The following is a 25,040-nucleotide window of genomic DNA, read 5'->3' as shown; positions in this document are numbered from 1 at the left end:
GTATGTGAAGTTCTAGAGCAGGCAGAACTAACTGCAGTGATACAAGTCAGAAGAGTTTTCCGGAAGGCACCATACAGAACTTTCTGAGGCTATGGAAACATTTACTGTCTTAATTGGGGTGGTAGTCACACAGGTATTTGTCTCCATTACAATTTACCCAGCTGTTCCCCTAAAATGTATGCATTTTCTTATAAAGGTGACTGGGGGAGAAGGGGGCACATTTGGCTATTCTGTGTCATGGGCACTTTTGCGGCATAGATTTTATGTGTAGGTGGATTGGCTTATCTCCCTCTGGGGTTAAGAGACCCTGTAGTATTAGGCCTCCCAGATTTCTCTGGGGACATTTCTGTCTCCCTTAGTGCACACAGTCAGTGCCCCATAAATACCTCCATTGCCATGGCATCAGTGCACAGTCCCCTGCACAATCTTTTTGCAGCCCAGATATTGGGGAAAATGAATTGGGTGGAACTGGGCTAGAGAGGGACTTGGGATGCTGCTAGCAGTCTGGCGGACTCCTGTGTGCCATGGGGGTGTTTCCTGGGCCACACATGGGCACCTTTCTGGCCCAATTGCGTGTACTCTGTGTGTAGATCCTCCGGGGTCTGGGGCAGAAGTGTCCTGGGTGCCTGAGCCAGCTCTCCCACTTCTGGGCTCTGTGGTCTCCGAGTAGTGGATCATCCAGTGCCCCCTCCCTCCCCGACCAGATCCTGCACCCAGGGGCAGCCCTGGGTCTCAATAGCCTCTCAGTGCAGGTCAGCACATTATGGACCCCCCATGCATGGAGCAGTAAAGGGATGACAAAGGGGAGAAGGGGGACCTGTGTGCCCTTCACAGTTTGCAGTCTCCCTGACCTGAACCCTCCATGAAATGAAAGAGTTGCTCCCAAGCCCTGAGCCCTGTCCTCACTGTGAGGAAGGAAGCTTGAAAGAGCAGGTTTGGGCCGAATCCGAGGCTCAAGCCAAAGGTTCCCCTCCCCCAGCCAGCTCTCCCTGCTGCTCCCACCCGGCTCCCACTCCCAAGGGGGCTTGGTCTCCAGACCCAGTTTCTCCCCCACGTGAAGATCCTTCACAGAGCAAGCAGGCGGGTTTTCCTGTGGCTGAGCTCTCCAGGCTGCAGCCCGAGTGTTGGAATAAATGAGATGCAAATGAATGTAAATGAGGGCATCCCAGCTTCTAGGGTGGGCGTGATCAGCTCCGGGAGGGGCGGAGGTGATTCTGCAGGGCTTCCCCAGATTGCAGGGGGCCTTGGATGGGGACTGCAGGAAGGCCCCTCAGGATCCTCCTCCCCCTGCCTCTGCTCAGACTGGACAGGGTTAACGCTCTGCAGCCTCAAAGGAGTGCAGCCTGCAGGGAGCCTGTTAGCTGGGGCCCCACACAAGGACATGCCTGTGTGCCTTTGATCTGGGAGCAAGGACCTGAAGGCACAGGCCACAAGCACCAGCTGGCACCCCTGCCGAGCCTTTGTCCACGCCCGACCCGGACAGCCAGGACCGTGTGGATAATCACCTGCGCAGGACAGATGCTGTCAGCCCCTCTCCCATCACGGCCTGTGGCTTGAGCCTGCACAACCACCCATGGCCACGCCACAAACCAGAGTGGCCACTTCTGGTCTAGTGAGGAAAACTCTCCAGGGCTCTTCCTCCACCCCTCCTCCCCTCCATTTCCAGCCCCCTCCCCTTCTCTGCCCCCTAGACCAGCCCTGAGGCCCAGCCCCAAAGCAGGTGGAGTTCCCTAAAGGTTTAGGACCTGGCGCCTGGAACTCGCTGGCAGTGCCATCCTATAGCGATACAATGTGAGCTACAAATGCAAGTCACGTGCACAATTTCAAATTTTTTAGTAGCCACATTTTAAAAAGTAAAAAGAAACAGGTGAGCTTAAGATTAACATATTTTATTTAACTCAGTATATCCAAAATATCACCAGTTTAAATTACAATCATGTTTACAAGTTAATGATGACATTCTTTATTGTACTAAGCCTTCAAAATTGGTGTGGATCCCACAGCAGCACATCGTGATTGGCACTAGCCACATTCCCAGTGCTCACTAGCCATGTGTGTTGAGTGGCCACCTGTTGGATGGGGCAGCTCTACTGTGCCTGAGCTGAAGGGAAAATGTGCTGGGGAATCGATTCCTTCAGGGAAACTGCTGACTCTGGGCACAGGCAGAAATTGGCCAGGTCTCCCTGGGAGCCTCTGCCCACGTGTGGGCGCAAGTGGGCGGGCCTGCCCTGCCAGGCTGCGTGGAGGGAGGACCAGCCTCAGAGGAGGCCTTGGAGTGGGGCTCACAGCCATGCTCAGTCCAGGTGGGCGAGCCTGTGCCCTCCGAGGTGGGAGGTAGTGTGGCACACGTGACAGTGGTTAGGCAGCAGGCCTGGCTGCAGACTCTGGGGCTTGCCTGCTTCACCTCCAAGCATCAGATCTCCCGGCTGTGAAATAGAGCTGGTAACCTCCCGCTCTCTAGGGATGCAATAAGGTGAGCCACAAGCAGCACTTAGCAGCCTCTGCATGCAGAGGACTCGTGCTAACACTGGGACCACCCGACCCAGCTCACGGCTGAGGAACCTGAAGGCCAGACAGGGAATGGCATACACAGTGTGGGGGTGCAGTGTGGGCTAGTGGCTGGGCAGTAGAAAGGCTTGTGTGGCTTCACCTCTCCCTCCTTTCATCCCTCCTTCACCAGGCTCTAGAGGCACCTCTGCCAGGCCAGGCTACACTCTGGGGGCATGGGACCCAGCCAAAGGGGGCAGCAGATGTGGAAGTAATTGTTCCACCCTGTGATGAAGCGGGTATGGAGAGCGAGTATGCCAGAGCACAGAGAAGCAGAGGACCGGCAGGCAGGAAAGGAAGGCTGGTGTGAGTAGCAAGAAGGGCTCTTCAGAGAAAGTCCTCGAGGCTGGAACTCTTGGGAGAACAGTAATGACAACAGCCACAATGGTAACAGCAACTGACATTCATGCACACTGTGAGTGGCCAGCATGTACAAGTGTTAAGATGTATGTGCCTCAGAACAGCCTTGTGGAATAGGTTCTGTCAGTAGCCCATTTTACAGATGGGGAAACTAAGTCAGAGAACCTTCAATTTACTTACCCCAGAATACACAGCCCGCAGACTCACATGTGCAGTCTTGCTTCCAAGTTACATCCCTGGCCCACGGAGGAGCAGGAAGTCTCTGGTGGGAGGCAGGGGCGTGAGCTGGACACAGGGCAGGGTTCTCAGTCCAGGGCACTTCCTCACTGCCAAGCTCAGCCAGACTGAGTGGAAATTTCCTTACAACCCACCACTGAGTCTCTCCTGATTTTCTTCATTTCCCCATCATCACCTGTAGATTTGGGATTCATCTCCTTGGGAAGAAAAGTATTCCATGAAGTCATTTGTAGGACCCTGTACCCAGTGGGTGCTGACTAAATGTTCACTGAATCATTCAATTAATAAAATGAGTGAATGAGGTGAGGTGTTAATTAGTTTTAATGTGTTCTCCTCGAGGAAGGAATGAATTCGCTCCTGGGTGCCCTTAGCTTCATCTGTGGGGAATAAGCCCCTGATTCAGGGGCGCCCACATCCCCTCCCTGAGCCTCTTGCTTTAGGACTGAGAGGGTGAAATGCAGTGCTGTGAGGCCAGGGCGTAGGTGGGCCCAGTGCCTGGCCATGGGTGGGGGTCTCCCCAGAGTACGGGCAGGTGGGGCTGGGGAGCGCAGAGCAGAGGAAGCCGGCAGAGATTTCCTAGGAAGCAGGGGGAACCACTTCCACAGGGCGCTTTGCATAAATTTACATGGCAAAGAATATTCTGTGTGTGCCATGTTCCAGAGGCTCGGATTCCAAGGCGACAGAATGCCAGGCCTGACTCAGGAAATGGAGCACGCCTGCCTTGGAGATTGGGAGGGGAAGTGGCAGGAAGCGACTGCAAGGAGGGTAAGGCTGGACGCAGAGTCCCCTTCAAACCTGGGAGGACCAGCCGTCCTGGTTTGTCTGGGGCCGAAGGGTGGAGGGCACACAGGAATCTCGTGCTAACTGGGAAAGTCCCAAGCTCAGTCCCAAACCCAGCAGCAGCCACCCTGCACCACCAGGCTGTTGGTCCAGGTCACCGTGCTGTAGCCACCCTGGACTGAGCACTAGCTGTCTGCCCCTCGTGTCCAGGAAAGTCTTCTTCCAGGAATACAATTGAAGGGATCGAAGGCGGAGACCATCCAGGGGGTCCAGGTTCTGGTGTGGACAGCCAGTACCCTCCACACAGCGTCCCTGACCTGATGTGGACACCTGCGTACAGACCAGAGGCTCAGAGGAGGGCCCTGCCCTGCCCTGAGAAGAGGCTTTAGGCTGTTTGGGGAGGCCAGCCTCACCCAGCCCTGCCAGGGAGCAGCCAAGCCCAGGAAGAGGGCTCAGCTCCAGCCCAGAGGAGGGGGTCACTGTGGGTGGGCAGTCCCAGGCTGTCCCGGAGGAGGGCAGTGAGGAGACCTGGAGGTGACAGGGCAGGGCAGGTGCATGGGAAAGTCTGAGCCAGGGAGGGTGGGGGCTGCACAAGGGCCAGCAGAACTTAGGGAGACACCCACACAGTGACCAGAAGCTGATGCATTTGGGACAGGATGGAGCTGGGGATTCCTAGAGCTGGATGGAAGCTGACAACACAGTGGCAGCTGGTCCAGAAAGAGCAGTCAGTTGGGAGAAACTGTCCCAGCCCAGGGAGCAGCTGTAGGGCTAGTGCCCATGGAGAAGCTGTCCTGGGGGAGGGGAGGGAGTCGAGGGGTGCCAGCCCCTAGAAGAGTGTGGCTGTGGCCTTTTGTCAAGTCAGGTCCAGGCTCCCCTGCAGTTTGGAGCCATGCAAGACAGAGGCCCCCTGCCCTTCCCAGCCAGAGGGGGTTCCTCTCCAGGAGGCAGGAAGCCTGATTCCTACCCCTGCAGGGTGGCTGGGCTGGGCTGGAGCCTGGAGCATCCTCAGACCTCCCAGACCCCTCCTCACCCTGGCATCACCCAAAACCTTGCAGCCAGTCTCCACCACAGCAGGGTGTAGGCCCTGAGCTGCTGAAGAAAGAGCATGGCCAGAACCAGGTGCAGGAAGCAGGAGAAAAGGGATCCTGCTGGTCCAGCGTGGGCGCCTGCTGGGCCAGAAACAAAGGACGCTCTTGGCTGGTTGACTTTGGAACCTGAGGCCTCCTGGCTGCTGGGGAGCAGTGAACTTCATCTGAAATCTGGTTTCAGAAACTGTAGAGCCTCAGGGGCCTGGGTGCTCTGCTGGGACAAGACCCTTCCTGGGACCTGGGCCCCATGGCCAGGGCATCCTTATTAACATATTGAGTGATGAGACCTAGCAGTGGGTCTGATGCTTACTCTGCTCTTGAAGTAGCAGTGAGAATTCATGATACACCTGGACAGGAAACAGGGCAGGTTCTGTTGGTCCCAGGTACTGTAGACACTTGCGTTTTGCTACCTGCAGGTGAAGGAAATGCTCAATTTCAGTTAGAGGTTAATGAGAATGAGATGCAACTTCCCCGTGAATTTTCTTTCAGTCCCTCCAAGAGGTCTGTTAGGAGCCCCTGAACTACATAGGATAAGCAAAGCTAATGTCTGCTGATAGCAGCCAGGAGAGTGGTCACCCCTGACCAGAGAGGGGAATTAGAGACAGGAAGGGAACCCAGGTCTGAAGGACTGGGGATAGTTTTTCTCTTGACCCTGATGCTGACCAAATGTGTTCAGTTTATGGAAATTCATCCACCTGTACACATGGGATACATGCATCAATCTGCACGAATAGTTGATTTCAGTTCAGATTTTAAAAACACCTTTACTAGAACAGAAGTTTATGCAGGTTTGAGCTCACACACACTCAAGTGCCTTATGTACCTGTGAGCCCCTGCAGGTCCCTTTGTGTGCATGTGTCTCTTGCAGGCTTGCGGACACAGGTGGATATGATGAGACAGAGAACACTATTCTTAGGAAATAACTCGGGTAAAAGAAGAGGCTTCCTAATTTACGCGACTAGCGATCGCTCATGGTGGAGAGGACTGCCCTTCAAGAGGCTGCTGTCATCTGGCCTGGCTTTTTTTTTTTACTAAAAAAAATGATGACTATCATTTTTGTAAAAATAATGCAAAATCATTACAAATAATGCTGGGACCTCAGAAAAGGTCAGAGAAGAAAGTTTAAAGTTACCCAAATTTCTACCAGCTAAGGAAAAAAAATCACCATTTCCTCTTGTTGACAGGCATTACAGTTGCCTTTCTTCGTTCACACAAAGCTGGAAGGTAGACAGGGACAAGCTGTATAAAATGGGGACCCCCTCCCTCACTTGCTATTTTTCACAAAGATGTTCCTTTCACTTGACTTGAATGAAACAAGACAAGGTGCTGAAGGGCGGGGCGGTTCCTGAAGCCCTGCGTCCTGGGGCCTCTCTGGCAGCCTCCCTTCACTCTTCTCCTGCTGCACTTCCCCGGGGACCAGAGGCGCCCTTTTGAGGCCTGGCGGTGTTGTGTTTGCTCAACTGTTTATCTGTCACCTGGCCAGGTGCCTGCTGCACAGCAGCACCGCGTGCTTGGGGCCTGGGTCCTTTGCAAGGCTGTGCACGGGGCTAGTATGGTGGCAGCTCTTGGAGGTCACTGGTGACAAGTTTCACAGGAGTAAGAGCCAGGCACAGCTGGCCCTTTGTTGATGGAAAGGGATTCTGTCCTGGTAGAGACCTCCAGCAGGTGTCCGCCCTGCCCTCTGGAGCTGGTGCCAGCCATTCCTGGGTTTGATGTGGTAATCAGGGACACTGCCTCCCCTCCTGACCTGTGGTGTCCCAGTCAGGGGCTGTTCAGACCACATCCTGTTTTGGTGGGACAGTGAGGAGCACATTCTTCAGCCTCCATGTCATAGGCAGAGCATGTTCACACCAGGCCCTGGATCATTTGAGGCCTCCGGGGGCCACATTCTCCCGGTTTGGCATCACACCCATGTGCTGGCTGAATGTCCTAGTTGATGGTGGTCACAGTTTTCCGGTTATGCTGTCACTTGGGGCAACCCTTGTTGGTTCAGATTTGGGAGGAGGGGAGCCAACAGAGGTGTGAGAAGCCTGCGATTCTCTCAGTATTCCCATCTTTGGGAAGATACCTCACCCTGGGGACTTCTTTGGGATCCTCTAAGCAGGGTTCTGCTGCAGCTGTTTATACCAGGGCACCAACATCTGGGTGACAGCTCCAAAAGTGCTATGTGGCTGTTTGCAGAAATGCACAGGATTTGCCTGGATCTTCAGCTGACACAGATAGCCTGTCAGTGTCCAGATATGGGCACCTCCATGCACCAAGTGAAGTCTGGGCACCCTTCTCCATGTGGGCATGTGGTGCTGTGGGGAGATCAGAGTATCCCCACTCTCTGGCCCTACTGCCCAGTCTGGGGATCTTCCTGGAAGAGAAGCCTGGACTGCAGACACTGGCCCAGGAGGCCCTGTTCGGCATCCACAGGAGCCCAAGGTTTCCTATAGCAGGGGCACACTTGGGAGGAGGGCACACCAGGCCCCTTCTAATGCCCTTGCCCTCACCTTCAGATTCCTCATCATTTAGTCCTTCCTTCATTTGTTCAGAACCAGCCCTGCCAGAAATCTAGGAGTGTCCCCCTCAGTGCAGAATGCGTCGGCACCAGTTGTGTGAAGTATCATGATGGTTCCAGTTGGGCTTGGTTAAGAACCTTCAGGGGCAAGTGTGTCCTGTGTTGAGTGGGGCAGGTCAAAGGCACTTCAATGACAGTCACCTCTGCCTCAGACATGCTTCTTGGGATGGGAAAGGGAGGAGCCATGTGGGCTCCCCTGCATGGCACCGTGCATTGCACTCCACAGCCTGAGGGGCTCTGGGTTCACCCAGGCCAGTGTCAGCAAGGTGTGCCTGTGGACAGGTCAGGACCTTCATCCCTTTGCTCCAGCAGCCTGGCTGCCCTGTCCCAGCCTTGGGCATGGCATCAGGCCCCGTCTGTGTCTTCCAGGTCCCCCCAAGCATTGTGAGGACAGCGTGCCCCAGAAGCAGGATGAGAAGATGGCACACTTCCTGCTACCTCGGGGCACCAGCGTCTTCCGCAGGTTCACCAGGGAGTCCCTGGCGGCCATCGAGAAGCGCGTGGCAGAGAAGCAGGCCCGAGGCTCAGCCGCCTCACAGGAGAGCTGCGAAGGGCTGCCCGAGGAGGAGGCTCCCCAGCCCCAGCTGGACCTGCAGGCCTCCAAAAAGCTGCCAGATCTCTATGGCAACCCTCCCCGGGAGCTTATTGGGGAGCCCCTAGAGGACCCAGACCCCTTCTACAGCACCCGAAAGGTGACTGTGCCCCACACCCACATGCCGTGCAGCTGCCCTGTCGATGCAGGACTTAGAAAGGCCTTGCCTCCATATGGGGCTCAGCTGGGGGTGGGCTACTTGGGGCTTTGGGGGGCTGAGTCATTGGTGATCTATATTCCAGTCACCTTAATTTTGGAGTTCCAGGATAAAAGGCCAGAAATGCGCTGCCTGAGAGAGTCGGGCATCATGAGGGGGCAGCCACAGCTGAGATCTTGCTTCCCGCTGCCGTCTCACTTTGGAATCCCCTGTGGCTAGATTGTCCCATCTGGAGGCCTCTTCCCTGTCCCGTGGTGTAGGAATTGGAGTTGGGCCCTGAGTCCTGTCCTGAGCTGAGTGTGGGCTCTAGCACACAGCATGTGACCCCCTCTCCTAACATGTGGCCCCTGCATTTGCCCTGGATCTGCTGGGCATTTGCTGTGCCACAGCTCAGACTGGAGGCCACAGCAAGGGCTCTGGGCTTCGCAGGCTGGCAAGGAACCATGAGAGCCGGTGGGAAACCTGAGAGGGGTGGGAGGGAGGCTGCTCTGCCTTTGTCCTTCCTGAGTGCAGGAAGAGGAAGTGGCCTTTGTGGACTCACTGGTCCACTAGGCTGGGTGACTCAGGTTTCCTCCCAGCATGGGTTTCTACCCAGAAGGCACACTTCCCCAACTGGGTCCCCTGCCCTGGCCTCTCCTCTCTGGACCGTGTGCCCAGCCCTGCTTGCAGCCAAGCCACAGGTGCACAGGGCTCCAGCAGAGGCCTGGTCCGCACTCCGGTTGCCCGCACTTCTGGGTTCACTGCTGGAGGAAGGCGGGTTTGAATTTGGTGGAGGCCTTTCCCCAGAAGACCAGGTACCAAGGAAGGTGGGGGCTGCCCCCATTACTGAGTCAGTACCGGGCTGGGGAGTACCGTGGGGCACATGGGGTCGGCATGCACAGGGGGAGCCAGAGCACATGGTAGATATGCTGTTGTGGGTCATGCACATCGAGTGTGGGCTTCGGGACTGCGTTTAGGAGACCAGCAGCCTGCGGGTGGGCAAGGTGCACATTTTTCTCCACGTGCAACATGTGGGTGTAGGTGTGAGTGGGTGAGGGGAGAGCCCACCCACCCCATATGCACAGATCCTCAAACCTAGTCCTGTTGACCTCTGGTCCAGGTGACTCAGGTGGGGGTTGGAGCCACAGTTAGGGGTGAAATTAGGCTGGAAGTTGGGAGTAGTCAGGGAGGGTGAGTGTCGGTCAAAGCTGGAATGGAAGTAAAAATTAGGGTCAGGGTAAAAGGGGTGCAGGTGTTAAGGTCACAGCTTCAGTCACACGTCTAGGTGGCTATTAGATTAGGTTGGAGTCAGCGGGGGCAGGCAGGGAGGTAGGTAGGGAACCCATAGCAGAGTCGGGGCTGGGTGAGGATTTGGGGGCCGGTGGCAGTTGGGCCTAGAAGGAGTCAGAGGCACCCTCCTCTGTCCCAGGGACTGGGAATACCTGAGCTGTGGCCCAGGTATGATCCTGGCCTCTACCCTTCTCTGCTTGCTGACTCCAGCCACACTGCCCTTAGTCCCACCATGACACAAGCACCCAACAGAGCTTTCAGTTATGATGTATCTGGTGAGCTGTCTCCCCAGGTTATCCCCTGGAGAAGTGCACCCCAGGGCTGTGCCATCTCCCGTGTGCTGGCTGTAGCGTGGGGATAGGGTGTGGACTGCTATCCCTGAGTGACCCAAATGCCCACTTGATGGAGCCAGTCTGGGGAGCAGCTGTGAAGATTCTGGTTCCCTCATATTCTCTGCAGTCTGTCTGCTGTGTGTACCCCCAGGCCCACAGGGGGGTGGACAGGGAGTCCAGGGCCAAAGTCAGCACATGGCTCAGCCTCCAGCTCTCACTGTCCACTCCCACAGCCCAGTGGCTGTGTAGACAGTGTTTTCTGGAAGCTTCAGGAGGGTACCCACCTTGGGCTGCTCAAGATCCCCTCACGGGAAATACTGGGTCGTCTCTGGGTGGGGTGGGGCTAATATCCAGCCTGGATACTAGAAGACAGGGACCCCAGGGAAGCTTCTGTCTGCTGGGATGGGGTCTGCAATTTCCCCATCCGCACTCCCCACGCTTTAGCCTTCACATTAACCCCACTCTCCCACCAACCCCTCACTCCAGCAGGGTGGGGAAGCCACACAGGGAAGGGGGCGGTCAGAGGCAGCAGGGGAAAGAGGGAGTCCCTTTCAGCTGGGTGTGGGCCTCTGTTGTGACATCCCGGCTGAGATCATGAGAGGCCCTTCTTGTTGTAATTTTGAAACTAAACTAAAATTTGACCTTATCCTATCCCAGTCATGGGCAGCACAATGAGGGTCCACCAACCTTCCCAGTGTGCTGGCTGCTCCCGTCCCCAGACCCCTTCCTCCCACCACACCCCTTAGCCAGGTTTCTAGGGCTCTGGACCAACAGCTGTCCCCCAAAAGCTTTCTTCCACGAGGCTGGCATCGGCCGCCCTGACCTGAAGCCACTCTCTGTCCACAGACCTTCATCGTGCTGAATAAAGGCAAGACCATCTTCCGATTCAGTGCCACCAATGCCCTGTATGTGCTCAGCCCCTTCCATCCAGTCCGGAGAGCAGCTGTGAAGATTCTGGTTCACTCATATCCTTTGCAGTCAGTGTCTGCTGTGTGTACCCCCAGCCCCACATGGGGATGGACAGGGAGTCCAGGGCCAAGAGCCGTGCCAATTCCTGGCCAGTCCTCAGACAAGCAACACGGTCTTTGCCTGGTTGCTGGTGACATGTAGGCCCTCAGACCCACCACAGGCCTGCTGAGGTCCCAGGGGATGCTTGGGCACATGGAAGTGTGGGAAACCCTGCTCCAATTCTTTAGCAGAGAACCACCCTAGAAGCTAAGCTACTGAGGATCCCAGGAGCAATGAGGCCTGTCAGTGTTCCCTGGCTCTGATACTGGCTCCAAAGCCTCCTCCCTCTGCACCCCCTCGGCCCTGCCTGCCCACCCTCTTTCAGGGACCTCAAACAGGTCACAGGGCTTGGCCAAGGAGAAACCATGTCCCAAAGGGAGGCCTCCAGTTTATTCACATGTGGGCATCTTTGAAGGGAGGCAACACTTGCTTTTTGATTAAGTGTTGACAAAATGTTTGCAGTTTCAGAGTATCTCAAAGAACTCTGGTTAGCGTTCAATTATATAAACCACAGCCTAAAAAAGCTGCAGTCTGTGGAGGAGAGCTGTCAGCATGCCGCAGCGTTGTAAGGGCCACACTGGTCTTTTGAGTCCTGGGGACCTCCTTCAGGGATGGAGTACAGGGCACGGGGTGCCAGCACCCAGCCATGGCTGTTCTCCCGACTTCAGAAAAGGGCCCCACAGATGGAGGCTGTTGGGAGGGCACGTGTCCAGCTGCGGAGCCCGAGGCCTCTGTGTTGGGCACAGAGCAGCTTCCTGTGGCTGCCAGCTGCTCTGCTGCTAATTGAATCAATGCCACTTGGCTCATTGCTGTGATTATTGTGGGTGTGGTGGGCCAGCCCGAGAGAGCTCCCCAAGGTCCCCCTTAGTTCCCCACTGTGGATGGGCCTTTCCTGAGGCCAAGGCAGAGACCTCACCCATTAACCTCTAGACAAAACAGGAGGCTCAAGGAAAACCACTACCCAGTGAGGGACTAAGTAGCCAAGACCACGTGGCCTTTCCTGCCTGGCCCAGGCTGAGGGATGCCCCTGGGGCTCTGCTCTCTGCCTGCCTGTGCCCCAATGCCTGATCTGAACCCCAAAGGCTGATTGGAGGGGCTGGGTGTGGTGTTTGCTCTCTGCATGCAGATGCTCTTCCCCTCCTCCACTGCCTCTGCCTTTCTCAGGGGGTTCCTGAGACACGTGCATGTCTGCAGAAAATCCCACATGCAGGCTATGGCTGTGGCAAATGCTGGGGAGTCGGTAGGGCAAGCAGACACCATGGAGGAGCTATGCTCAGAGGGCAGCCTGCCATTCACAGCTACATCTTACTCTGTGGGGTAAGAGTGGTTCTAGATTGAAATCTGAGCCATTCTGCAGCTCATCCTAAGCTCTCTATAGATGCCAGGGCTCTGCCGGGCACCATGGGGGTAGGGAGCTGAATAGGCCCTGTTCTTGCCCCCTGGGAATTTTGTAGTCGCCTGAGTGGTAAGACAGCTACAGGAGTTGTGGTCACCCTGGAGTGGGGCTCAGCCTGGTGAGAGCAGTGCGGAGGGGCAGGAGAAGCCTGGCCTCTTACTTGCTCTGAGCCTCACTGCGAGGGCGTGGCCTCCCTGAAAGCTGCTGCGCTCCCACCTGGGGCTTCTCCTTCAGGTATCTAACCAACCCAGTGCTGTTTGGCAGCCACAGCAGCCTCCAGGGATGCAGTGGCAGCCCCAAGGCTCCTGCAAGGCCCTCGCTCGAGCCAAGGAGTGGATAAAGCCAGGGAGGCAGATGGGCCAAGGAGGCGGCAGGGGCCCCGGAGTCCCCAGCCTGGCCAGAGAGCCCACTGAGCAGTGACTTGAGGCTGTGAGGTGCTGGCTTCCCCCAGCAGGACTGGCCCTGAGGGCTTGGAGCCACCTGTGTCCCCCAGGGCAGCTGCCTCTGGGAAGTGGCTTGGCAGGGGTGAGACCCTGTGCTGGGCCACTGTGCTGCCTGGGCTAAGAGCACACTGCTGGCTCCCAACAGCACCCAACATGGGCTCAGGGCTGGGAAAGAGGAGGGCCTGCAGTGTGGGGTTTGGGAGCAGGCCCTCTGCCCTGGAGCCTTGCCACTGAAAGTGCTCTGCATGGACTATGGCATCAGCATCACAAGGTTCTTGTAGGACTTGCCGAATCTCAGGCCCCTCCCCAGAACCTGGGCTTCAGCAAGGTCCCCACCATCCATGAGCATGCTGCCCTGGGCCGTTGTTTCCAAATGTGAGGGCCTCAGTTTCACCTGGGCAGTATATTTACAGGGCAGGCTCTTAGCTCTTTCCAGACCAGACACTCCAGGGTGAGGCCTAGGAATCTACAAGCCGTCCATGCATTTCTTGGTGTTGTTTAATTGAGATATGGTCATATAATAAATGCACATACCACACGATCTACCATTCTAGTGTGCAATTCAGGGGGTTTTAGTACATCCATAAGGTTATGCAACTGTCATCACGGTCTAATTACAGAACATTCTCATGCCTCAGAAAAAACCCCATGCTGTTAGCACTCATGGTGCATTTCTAATGCACGCATATTTCATGTTTTGAATAGTGAACTTTCACCCTGCTTACATTTATTTTTATTGTGGTAAAAAATACGTAACAGAAAATGTACCATTTTAAGCATTTTGAAGTGTAGAGTACAGTACTTGTAACCATTTGCACATTGTGCAGCAGACCTCTAGGACCTCTTCATCTTGCAAAACCCAAACTCTGCACCCATTGCTGGCTTGTATTTTCGTATCCACTCCAATGCTCTTCCAGTCCTGGTGTGCACACAGTTCTATGCAAGGCCCTTTGGAAAGGGCATGAGGGCAAGGAGAGACTTAAAAGGGCAGTGGTGCAGGCTAGCTCTCGAGTAAGAAAACACACTCACTGTAACTGCAGTGCTCACAGTGACACTGGTGAGCACACAGTAATTCCGTGCAGCTTTGCTCCATGGTCCACACTTGCAATGCATCCCTGGGAGGCTGCCTAAAGAGTAAATATGGATATGTAGAAATATTTTTTCCTTTGTATTTTTGTTACAATCCTGCAGAATGTGTTCCTGCCAGGATTAAATAAAAGAAGCCAACAGAGCTCCCAAGCCCACTGCACTCACATTCAGAGAGGCCTCCCGTTCACACCAAGAAGCATTTTGCCTGGGTGCACAGGATCTGTTCACAAAATCCTCCCACGTTTCTCTAGCAGATTCAAATGGGCAATCAAACCACATGTTTGTGTGTGTGTGTGCACGTGTGTCTGCATGTTCATTTAACAGCATAAATAGATGATGGTACCCCCACATGTCCCTTCTCTTTGGGAGTTTGTTTTTGGCTTCTTGGGATCTGAAGGCAGGCAGCCCAAGTTTCAGGCATTCCCCACAACCCTTGCTGGAGTCCTTGCTGACATTTTAATCATGAGGCTGGGAGTGGGTGTTTGGGGACAATGACATGACAGGATTGAAGATATTCATTTGCGCTCGGGCCTGGAGAGCTGGCCTTTGCCTCTGCCCACACATGGGGCCTGCTCAGTCATGGGTCTGAAGCTACCACCATGCAAACAGGTGTGGCAGGCCAGGAGTGTGCCTGACTCCTCTGTGGCACTGGCTGCATGCTGGGCTCCACGGGGTACCCAGGGATGCTTTGGGCAGAGTCACATGGACTAGAGGCTCAGTCCAGGTAAACGCAATGACGCACACAGAGTAGTGGCTGGGAATAGTGGAAGGACCCTCCCCAAGGCCCCAGAACCAGGCAGGGTTTTCAGCAGTGCCATGGCAGAGACACCGGAGTCTGACACTCCTCACCATAAGCCATTGCTGTGTCCTCAGTAGGCAGCTCCTGTCATTTCCCACCACAGAACTTGGGTGTGGCTGGCAGGGCTTGGAAGGGCTGTCCACCCTGGCCCTCCCCAGTCTTGATGTTCAAGTTCAGCTCCTGCCTGTGTCCAGCCAAGTCCTCTGGTCCAAGGCAGCTGTTCACACCACTGCTCTCTGCCGAGGGCCCTTTTCTCTTACTCTAGGGAGAGCTGTGACTGGTCTGCCTACAACCAGGAGAGGTGGCTACACCATGAGGGGCCTCCCCAGACCTTGGTCCACCTGACTTCACCATGACCAGCTGCACAAACTGACTGCTGGAGGAGCCCTGGCCAGCCTTCAGTGCCTGTCTAAATGCCTCCTCCAGGAAGTCTTCCTGCTTGCCCAACCAGAAACTGGTCTGGTTCCTCATAACATCCCATCTTAGAGCAGTTCAGTGGCTCAGATGCTTCCCTACCTCCCCCCAGGGCCAGGCACACTGCTCAGGTGAGCGCTGTGCTTAGAAATGACAATTGTGTTCCCTTTGCCTCTGCCCACATGGGGCCTGCTCAGTCATGGGTCTACATCTGGGCACTGTCAATTCCTGGGCAGCGGTTGACTAACATTTTACAGAGCCACCCGCTTCTTTGGCTCTCACACTGCCCTGGAGGTGGCAGAGGTCAAGTGTGGGCAGCGTAGGCCCTTGGTGGGTGAGGCCCAGGCAGTGTGACTCACCAGGCCCCTCAGTCAGGAGGCAGAGTGGATCAGCGACCCTTAGTGTCATCATGCAGAGATGGGGCATCAGGGCTGGGAGCTGGGCTGTACCACAGACCAGCTTTGTCCCCACCATCATTTCCCATGGCTGCCACCACATTGCCACATACCACCACCAACACCAGTGCATCATCTTGCAGTTTCGGAGGAAGGAAGCCAAAATGGGCTGAAATCACAGCACTGGCAGCTCACGTTCCTTTCTGGGCAGAATTGCCTTTCCAGTTTTCCCAGTTTCTAGAGGTTGCATTAATTCCTTGGTTTGTGGCCCCCTCCATATTCCAAGCTGGTGATAGCTGTGGGGTGTCTCCCCATATGCATTGCTCTGATACCTCCCTCATTCACTTACAAGGTCCCTGGGATGACATTGGGCCCACCCAGGTAATCTGGGATTGTCTCCCCATCTCTCCATTAACTTAATCCTACCCACAAAGTCCCATTTGCCATATACATTAACACTGGCAGTTTCCAGGGAATAGGCTATAGTCATCTTTGGGGCCTACTATTCTACCCTCTATAGTACGCTTAGCTTCACTCCCTTGTGCCCTGGTCTCCTCATCTGTACATGGCGACAATGTCCACACCACAGAGGGCTGCAGGCGAATCAAATTAGTTAGCAGATAAAAGAGCAGAGCCAGGCACCTGGGAAGGGCTCAGTAAATATTTGCTTTTAACATTTCATATTTCAGGAACCATCTGGGATTCTCAGTAGATGGTGTATCATTGGGTCTGTGGAATAAATACAGGCTGACTGAGGGGCCAGTGAACCCTCTGCCCGGTCAGGAAAGCCTTGGCATAGAGCCGAGCACAGGGAACGCGTGTGGTGTCTGTGCACATGCAAGGGAGAAGGGGTATGAGGACGAGGGATGGGGGTCCAATCCTGCCCTTGGAAGCTGGAGAGGCCCTGAGGCCTGACCACAGAGACCCTACACGGGCAGAGTGGTGGGCAGACACCAAGCAGTGCTGGAGAAGTGTCCTCTGAGCGGGAAGGATCAAGGCCTCCTGGAGCTGTGGCCTTGGAGCTGGGCACCTGTGGTTTGACTAAGGGGGTTCCAAAGCCTGATCCCCTCTCACCTCAGGGGAAAAATTGGAGAATCCATAATGAACTGGGGCTCACTTTGGCACATTGCCTGATTGCCTAGGTTCCCCAGAAGACCTGGAGACATCTGGCTTCCACCTAGATTCTTTGAGAGGCCTCACCTCTCTCCCCAGCTGGAAAACCCCCCCAAGAAGTCAGCACCCCAGCTCAGCCTGACCTCCAGTCTGACTGCCTCCAGTCTTCATACCTGAGGCTGGGCCATGGGAAAGGGTGGCGCTGTGGTAGGGAGGAAAGAGGCAGGACCTGGGAGCTCAGTTGCACAGCTCCTGGGCAGCCCATGGGAACCACCTGCAGCAGCTGCTGCTCGGGTCTGAGACTGGGGCCATGTGGGGAGCCTGGGGCAGACACAAGAAGGGGGACCCAGCCACTTGTGAGGGCAGCAGAGCGTCCCTGCTCTGGGTCATGCCCCAGCCACAGAAGGCTCAGGGTCTGTTCCTTGCCCCTCTGCAGGTCCTGCCAGGGTGAGGGAGGCCCTGGGGGTCAGTCAGGGCTTTGTCTAGCCTGAGGCAGTAGCTGAGACCTGTAGCCAAAGAGCCAGGGATCAGACAAGGCCTGGGCGGCTCAGTTCAAGGCCATAAGCCTAGAAGGACAACCAAGGCACAACCCCAGCATTTGAAGAGCTCCCTTCTGGTGGGGGACAGATAGGCATTGCTATTTAGGGAGCAACCATGTGCTAACAGGGGATGCCCCTTGCCCTGGAGGTGCAGAGGCTGCAGCAACCAAAGAGTCAGGACAGCTTACTCGGGGGGTCTTCCTGCTGGGGGGTGCCCTTGCTCAGAGGGATGCCCCCACTGGGGGATCTTCCTGCTCAGAAGGGTGGCCCTGATGGGGTTCCTGGAAGGAGGAAACGGAGCATACTGGGTGAAGCAGAGGACAAGCATGAAGAGCATGTGCAAAGGCCGGCAGCAGACAGAGATTCCGTCCCCTGCCTCCCCCAGGGTCAGTGTGTCCTGACCAAGTATGTAAATTTGGCAGCAGAGCACTTCAGAGAAGTCCCAGGCCAAATGTCAGCCTTTGGGGAAGCTAGGGAAAGAACTCACAGCCCTGCCACCATGGCCTTCCTGTGCCCCACCAGTGGCCCCTGAGGAGCATTTTATAAGTGCCCCCTCCCTCTGCTATGGCTAAGGGCAGTGCCCCCCTGCAGCCCTGGGTGACCTGGGCCTGAGGCAGGCCTCTCCTTCCCTCCAGGACAGGCCCTACAGGGAACCGTGCTGAAGGTGCATTTCAGGCAGCTGGTCCCAATCAGGGGCTATGGAGCAGGGCAGGTGTCGAGCTGCAAGTGCCAGTGAGGGCACAGAGAGGCTGGGGAGAGCTGGGCCCAGCCAGTGTGTCTCCCTGGAGCCTCTGTCGTATTGATGTGGCAATGCTGGCCTGGCAGGTACAACCCCGAGGGTGGGGCCCTCTGGCAGTGATGGCCCGGCCGGCCACCTGCACGCAGCTTTCCTTGACCCTCGCCACGCTGTTCAGCATGCTCATCATGTGCACCATCCTGACCAACTGTGTGTTCATGGCCCAGCATGACCCTCCGCCCTGGACCAAGTATGTCGAGTAAGTGTCTTCAGGGCCACCAGCCACCCCACCAACTTCCCCTCCCTGCTACATGATGGCTCCAAAAAGCACCTCTGGAGGCCCAGGGACTAGCTTCCCTGGAGGGTCTTTGGCCCAGTCCCTTCCCCCTTTGCTCCTTTCAGTGCTGCCAACCTCTTGGAGTGGTGAGTGGAGGGTTTGTCCCTGCCTCCCCCTGGGAGGCCTGCCGGCAGTGGAGGAGGTTCTAACACAGGACCCCAAGGGGCTCTTGGAGCACTTGGCGCCATCGTGGAGCAGCCAGCCTCGTTTCCTGCAGCCCTCACGCAGCCCAGTGGGGAGGGACAGCCACTGCCCCCTGCCAGACAGGGAGACTGGGGCCTGGAGAAGGAACTTGTCCAGTGCGGGCCCAGGGCCGTCACCACTTCAGTGCCATCTCTGCTGCCTGTTGCTGAGGCCCGCGTCCTGTAACCATTTGCGCAGTTGTAAAAAACTGCTTCTGGTCCTTTCTTCGCAAATGAAAGCACCTTATACACAGGTTCTAAGCAGACTTGGTAGGCTCTTGTGCATTTGGTGCCTGTTTTCTGGGGACCAGAAGAACATTGGGGATGGCCTATTTTACAAGAGCCACTTGGCAGGTGGTCTCTGTGTGTTCTTATAGGACCCAGCGGTGCCATGGGCACCAGGGCCTGTATCCAGCTGCTCAGACCTGGGAGCCATGGCTGTGGCCCGTTACCATTCCAGCAGAGTGGGCACAGTTCCTGCACACAGGCTTTGGGATTCTGAAGCCCACTTCAGGCAGCAAGAAGAGCCCCCCAGCCAGCCTCCAGTGTTAGAGTATCAACCCCATTCCAAGCCCAAGGTAGACAGCTGTACCCCCTGCCTGTAGTCAGTAGAGAATGGGCATGCTGCCACCACTAGCTGCTGAGAACCCACAAACAAGGGTGAGAGGCCATGACCCTGAGTGTCCTTACTGTCCCATGGGGCAGGCCCAGGGGCCACCATATGCCTGTGAACATGGGCCCAGAAGGCTGGGGTGAGGAGATGGATACAGGGTCTTTACAACTGAGAGAGAAGCTGGAGATTCAGATGGCACGTGGCAGGTGCTCAACAATGCTGAGTGAACAAATAGGAAGATGCGTTAGTTCGCCAGGTGTTTGTAACAAAGCTCCAGCCAGCAACTCCTGCTGTGCCCCAGGGATGCTGCAGCGTCCAGTCTGAGGGCCCCTCGGAGAAGCAGCGCAGGGCTCTGGCATGTGGGAGCCTGGCCAGCCTGCCTGTGGCAGCAGCTGCCTTCACCAGCCCTTCTGTCTCTCCTCTGCCAGGTACACCTTCACTGCCATTTACACCTTTGAGTCTCTGGTCAAGATTCTGGCTCGAGGCTTCTGCCTACATGCTTTCACCTTCCTTCGGGACCCGTGGAACTGGCTAGACTTCAGCGTGATTGTCATGGCGTAAGTACCTCACTTCTTATGCCATACTGTGCCACACCAGGCCACAGTGAGTGGCATGTGTGTCACCTCAGCCCAGGCCACCAGGCCCCTCAGCCTCCCTGCTTCAGTCACATAGCTGTGCATGCGCTGTGGAGCAGCCTACCATCCTGCTATGGCAGAGGTAGATGGGATGGAGGCCCTCCACTCATCCTGGTGGGGAGAGACAGGCCCACGGGGGTCAGGCCCACCAGCTCATCTGTGGCTCCACGGCAGCCCTGCGCCCAAGGGACATCATCACAATTCTGGTTTAGCATCCTCTACCTGTCCACTAAAGGACACCAGTATTTTGTCCTGAACTCTCTGGACCACTGTCAACAGTACCTGGATTCTAAGGGGATTAAGAACGAAACTCTGAGAAGAGAAGGGGCCTGGAGAGGTGACTGGGCACCCTGGGAAGGCAGGCCAGGTGTCCCTGCACGTCTGCGCTCCCACCCACAGACCCCACGCTGGGTACATTCCAAGGCACCTGGTCACTGAGGTGACCCAGTGGGTCCCCACACCAGCCAGAGAGGCAGGCTGCTTAGGAGCTTCTTGTCCCCATCAACAGAAGTCACATAGGAGCTTGCCAGAAGGACAAAGCCACGCGGGCCAAGGCCCCACTTCCTTGCCTAGGAGGAGACTCCACCAGGGCTGGGTTGAAGCCTTCCATTCTCATGTCCCTGCAACAGCTGCTGTGTGCCAGTGGGGACAACTGGTCAGGGTGGGCCTCCTGTGCAGGGGTCCTGATCAGGGGCTCAGCCATCCAGCCCTTTCTGAAAGCTTGAGGTGCAGAGCATCCCTGTGCAGGGTCAGGCACACACCGGGCAAGGAGCGGAGCTGGAGACAGGATCCTCGCCTTCAGTCTGCACTGAACGGGGGGGTGACAAAGCAAAACAGAGCCTCAGAGGCCTGCAGATCCTCGGTTTCCCCACTTGGGAAAAGGTGGTGTGGAGTTAGGTGGCTCAGGGGGTCAGTTCAATGCCCACTACCTAGGATTCTCAGAGTCATCTGTTTGTGGCAGTCTTTACTTAAGTCAGGACATGAGCAGGCCTGCTCTGAGCTCACATTGCCCAGCAGAGAAGAGAGGAATCTGAGCCCTGCTGGGCACATCCAAACTGGGTGAGAGCCTGGTAGTTAGATAGCCTCGGGATCGTTTCCAGGTGCGCTGCTTCTGAGCTAACTCCACCCACTTATACAGAAGGGGAAACTGAGGCTCAGAGAGACGCTACCACTCTTCCCAGATGGAGTGTCGATTTAGGCCTGGGCGGAGCTGAGTGAGCAAGGGAAAGAATAGTGAGCTCTGAGTGGGGCGGGGGTCTGGGCATGCAGCCCGTAGGCCATGTAAGAGCCAGGGCACAGGAGCAGTGGGGGACAAGAGCAGGGAGCACCGTGACCTAGTCCCCGTCTGCACAGATTGCCTGGCTGCCACGTGGACAGGAGACAGCTGTGGGGACAGGACAGCGGCCACAGAGCAGTGAGGGGACAGTTCTAGGGGCTGGGAGAGAGGGTGGTGCTGGGACCAGGCCTGAGTGAGAAGGTGAGAGGCCTGGCCAGATTCTGGGTGTACTTGGAAGGGGGCTGACCAGATGCCCTCCGTCGCTTTTGGCTGGAGCAGCTGGGGATGGTGCTGCGGACTGCTGAACCCAAGAATGGAGCTGGGAGGAGAATCACAGTCCCGTTTGGAACATATCAAGTTTGAAAGCATCCGGGCTGAGGTCCCGAGCAGGCAACTGGATATTCCAGAGTGGAGTTCAGGAAGGAGGTCTGGGTGGACATACAAATTTAGAAGCCATCAGGATGCAGGTGATACCGAAATCCAGGAGACGCATGAGGCCCTCCAGGAGACGCATGAGGCCCTCCAGGAGCAAGAGAACCAGAGAGAGGAAGCCTCCCAGGAACAGTACCTGGATGCTCCAGCCTCTGGGGGCAGGAAGGCGGGGCAGAGAAGAGTGAGGAGCTGAGTGGAGTCCTGGAAGCCAGCTGGGGAGTGTGGCTCTGCCAGAAAGCAGCTGAGGAGGCTGAGGAATGGGACCCCAATGGAGCTGGCAATGCAAAGTCCTCCAAACACCTTGAAAAGACAGCGTCCAGTGGACCTGGGGGCCCAAGAGAGAAGGGCATGATGGGAGCGAGGACACAGCCTGCTGTCTTCCTGAAGCAGAGATGGGAGGTATCCTGGCACTGATGGGAGCAGCTGGACCAGCCTGGTGAGGACTGAGATAAAGGGCCTGGGGGCGCTGGCTTCAGGAGCAGGGAAGGCAGAATGGCAGAAAGCAATGGCGGCGGGTGGAGAGAGACACAACGCGAGGGGAGGAATTTCTCTGCTGATTGCTTCCATTCTCCAAGGATATGAAGCAGCACCATCAGCTGAGAGCCTGGAGTGAGCAGGCGTGCCTGAGGTCAGGACAGACAGGGAGCACTGTCCGTGTTGGAGCCCGGAGGCTGCACGGGCCTGGGGGAAGTAGGGTCACCAGGCTGGGCTCAGGCTGCAAAGTGCCCTGTGGGAGGGAAGCGTGGTGCATGGCCTGGGCCCAGGGTCACGGAAGGGGGCCTCAGCAGGAGAGGACGCAGCAGCTGCCTGAGCCTTCCCTGCCTTCCCATCCTGGAGCTGAGCAGCTCCGTGTCACTGCAGACAACCCCAGGCCCCAAAAGGCATCTCCCAGGGCCCCTAGTCTGACAGTAGGAACCAGGCTCTGGGAGATGCTCTGTGTGACCTCAGGCCCTCAGCACAGCCTCCTGTCCTGTCCAGTGACAGAATCCCCATCTACATAGCCATGGGATCCCGCAGGGAGCTGCCTGGACTCAGAATAGGGGAGTCTACCTCACCAAAGCCTGCCTTCAGTCTGCACCAGCTGACAAAGCAAAACAGAGTCTCAGAGGCCATCAGATTATTCCCCCATTTCCCAGTGACTCACAGAAATGGGCCAGTCAGCTCCCCTAGGACCACATGCGCCTCTTGGAATGCCAGGCTTGTGCTCTGGGCTTGAGTGGCCCACAGCTTTGAATGACAGTGATTCTGCCTTAGGAACAGTCAGCTACAGCCAAGGCACTGCAATAAAATGCTTCCTGCTGTAGTCAGAAGGGTCACTGACATGGGCTCCTAGGACTATCCAAGGAGTCTCAAGTGGCAGGAAAGGTCCGTTCAATGAAACTCCCACCCTCCATTTTAGAGATCGAGAAACTGAGGCCCAAAGAGAGCCTACCACTTGCCCCAAATTATAGAATGAGCCGGCAAGAACACTGGAACCAGAACCCAACTTCCTGACTCATAACCATGAGAGGCACCCCGAGTCTAGAGTTTCTGGCCAGGTTTCTGGCCTGATCCCCCACGCACCCCATTTAGAGGTTGGGGAGGGTCCAGAGGGTGCCTGGAAGCCTGCCAGGCAACCCTCCAGCCAGAGCTCATCCTGCAGCCCCCCTCCCAGCTGGGCATTACCTGAAGTGATGCAGCCTCCCACCTTCTCAGGTTGTTATGGAAACCAAACCTGAAGGGGAAGGAAGGGAAAGCAGAGAGGAGAGGGTGGTGATCACGCCACCGCTCAGGGCTGGCTCACACTCCACCAGGCAGCCCAGGAGGAGCACGGGCATGGAAGGGGTGAGCTCACAGAGGTCGGGGTGCAGCAGGACAAAGGCTGGGGTCTGCCTTTCCTCATGGCTCCTCAACCTCCATAAAGGCTCCCCTGTGCCAAGGCTGGTGTGGGGATGGTATTCTCACCCATCACCCCTGCTTTTTCTTGCTAGGGCCAGGACACACCCCAGCTCTCTGCACCTGCCTAGTAGCTCAGCCACAGTGGAAAGGGTAGAACGGCTCCAAGAGTGTTTGCCAGCCTGGCAGAGCAGTTGCCCCATCCCAGCCAGTGCTGAAGCTGGCCCTCTGCCAAATCCAGGGTCTCTCCTCCAAGGCCCCAAGGGAGTGAGTGCCCTGGTGGGGGCCAAGGGCCCCAACATGGGGAGCAGCCCCTGTGTCATAGGCATGCTGGGTCTTTACCCTCTGGCCCACCTTCAAAACCTCCACTTCCCCCTTGGGACTGCTCTCCCACATGAGTCCTGACTTCACACACACACGACCACCAGCCCACTCCTGTTCTCAGCTGCTTGGCTGGCCTCGCATGCCTGCTGGCAGCGCGCATCTTAGAACCGCGGCTTGTCCCTGCTCAGCTGCTAAGGAGGCAGGTGATGAAGGGAGGGCGGGCCCTGTCCACGCTGGGGTGGGTGAGGGGGGCAGGCCCTGTGTGTGCTGGGGTGGCTGGGGAGGGCGAGCCCTGTGTAGAACCTACACTGGGGCAGGTGTAGACAGGAAAAATCCAAGCTAGAGACGGGCAGGTTTTCACTGAAGACACAGGGGACAGACAGGGTCCGTAAGGGACAAGAGGGCAGAAGCCAGAGCACTTGGTTCCCCTTCAGATAGGCACAGTGCTCTGCTCACTCCCTGTAACCAGGACAGCATCCTTGAAACCAGTGTCCCCAGCAAGAAAAGCTGTGGTCTTGGGCCACACCCATTTGGCCAGCAGCAGGAAACGGGGCCCAGAGCCACCAGCAGGCTGGAACCACGGCCTCCAGGTGACTGGCAACATCAGAATGTCTGGTGCTCAACCTGACAGCCCCATGGTGTCACTATGTCTGGACGGAGCATCCAAGCCTGAGGGTGAGAGCATCACAGAGAATGGAAGAGCTGTCAAAAGTTGGGAGGGATCACAGACCAAATTACTGGGTGTATATGCAACAGAACAAGGGCGGTAACTTGTACTGCCCACCAAGGAATGAGGCTGCATCTGACTCCTGCACGGGAGAGAGGTTTCCAAGCTGAAGTGAGCCTGGGGCAGTGGTGGAAACCACACCTCGGGAAGCTCTGAGAATGTGTCTGCTGGCTTCCCATCTCTGAACAGATGTGGTGAGTAAGAAGGGAGCAGGCATGGTCCCAAAGGCCCCACGAAGCTGGTGTTGGACAAGTGTCAGAGCTGGACCAGGCCAGACCCAGCTGCCCAGAACGCTGAGTCCCTTGACACAGCCTGCCAAGTTCTTCCCCGCAGATACCCACACTCTGAAGGCAGGGTCAGAAGCTCTGAGCAGAATGGGCCCAGCCGCACTGTCAGCCTACCACTGGCACTCGCTCAGCATCTCTAGGCTACCGTCCTGGGTCTGATGTCACTCAAAACACTGGGTCAGACACACTGCCCTTGTTAAACATCAGACACCTTTGGTTAAATGTCAGACACCCTGGATGTGAGACCTTTGGTTAAATATCACAAGTCACTTGCCACTGTCCCCATGGCCCTGGTCACATACTGTCCATCCATCTCTCAGCCATCCTGCTCATGTGGCCATGCCTGTGTGTCCTTGTACTCTGACTTGGGTGGGTCCCACACCCTGCCCTCCTGTGCCTGTGGAGCCTGCAGGTGGATGCGTTGGGAGCCCCAAGGCCACTCGGCCCCGCTGAGTCCCTCAAGCAGAGCCCGCGAGCCGCTCACCCCTGAAGACC

General features: G+C 56.5%; 1 protein-coding gene across 9 annotated transcripts in view; it reads left to right on the top strand.

Annotated features, from left to right (window-relative positions):
• SCN5A (sodium voltage-gated channel alpha subunit 5) overlaps positions 1-25,040 on the top strand; it is an 89,478-nt gene that overhangs the window by 6,631 nt on the left and 57,807 nt on the right. For 8 of the 9 annotated variants that reach the window (XM_037014351.2, XM_037014349.2, XM_073222452.1 and 5 more), the window contains exons 1-2: positions 18,032-18,116; positions 19,418-19,546. In XM_037014351.2, coding sequence (XP_036870246.2) covers positions 18,037-18,116; positions 19,418-19,546 — 209 coding nt within the window. In that variant the 5' untranslated portion in view covers positions 18,032-18,036. Of the gene's footprint in view, positions 1-7,944; positions 8,268-10,771; positions 10,891-18,026; positions 18,117-19,417; positions 19,547-25,040 lie in introns of those variants that run through there. The other variant, XM_073222453.1, reaches the window with a different exon arrangement.

This window comes from Manis javanica, chromosome 15, assembly GCF_040802235.1.
Source record: "Manis javanica isolate MJ-LG chromosome 15, MJ_LKY, whole genome shotgun sequence".
NCBI lineage: Eukaryota > Metazoa > Chordata > Mammalia > Pholidota > Manidae > Manis > Manis javanica.
The sequence above is the reverse complement of the archived record's forward strand: the minus strand, read 5'-3'. Positions and strand labels throughout refer to the sequence as shown.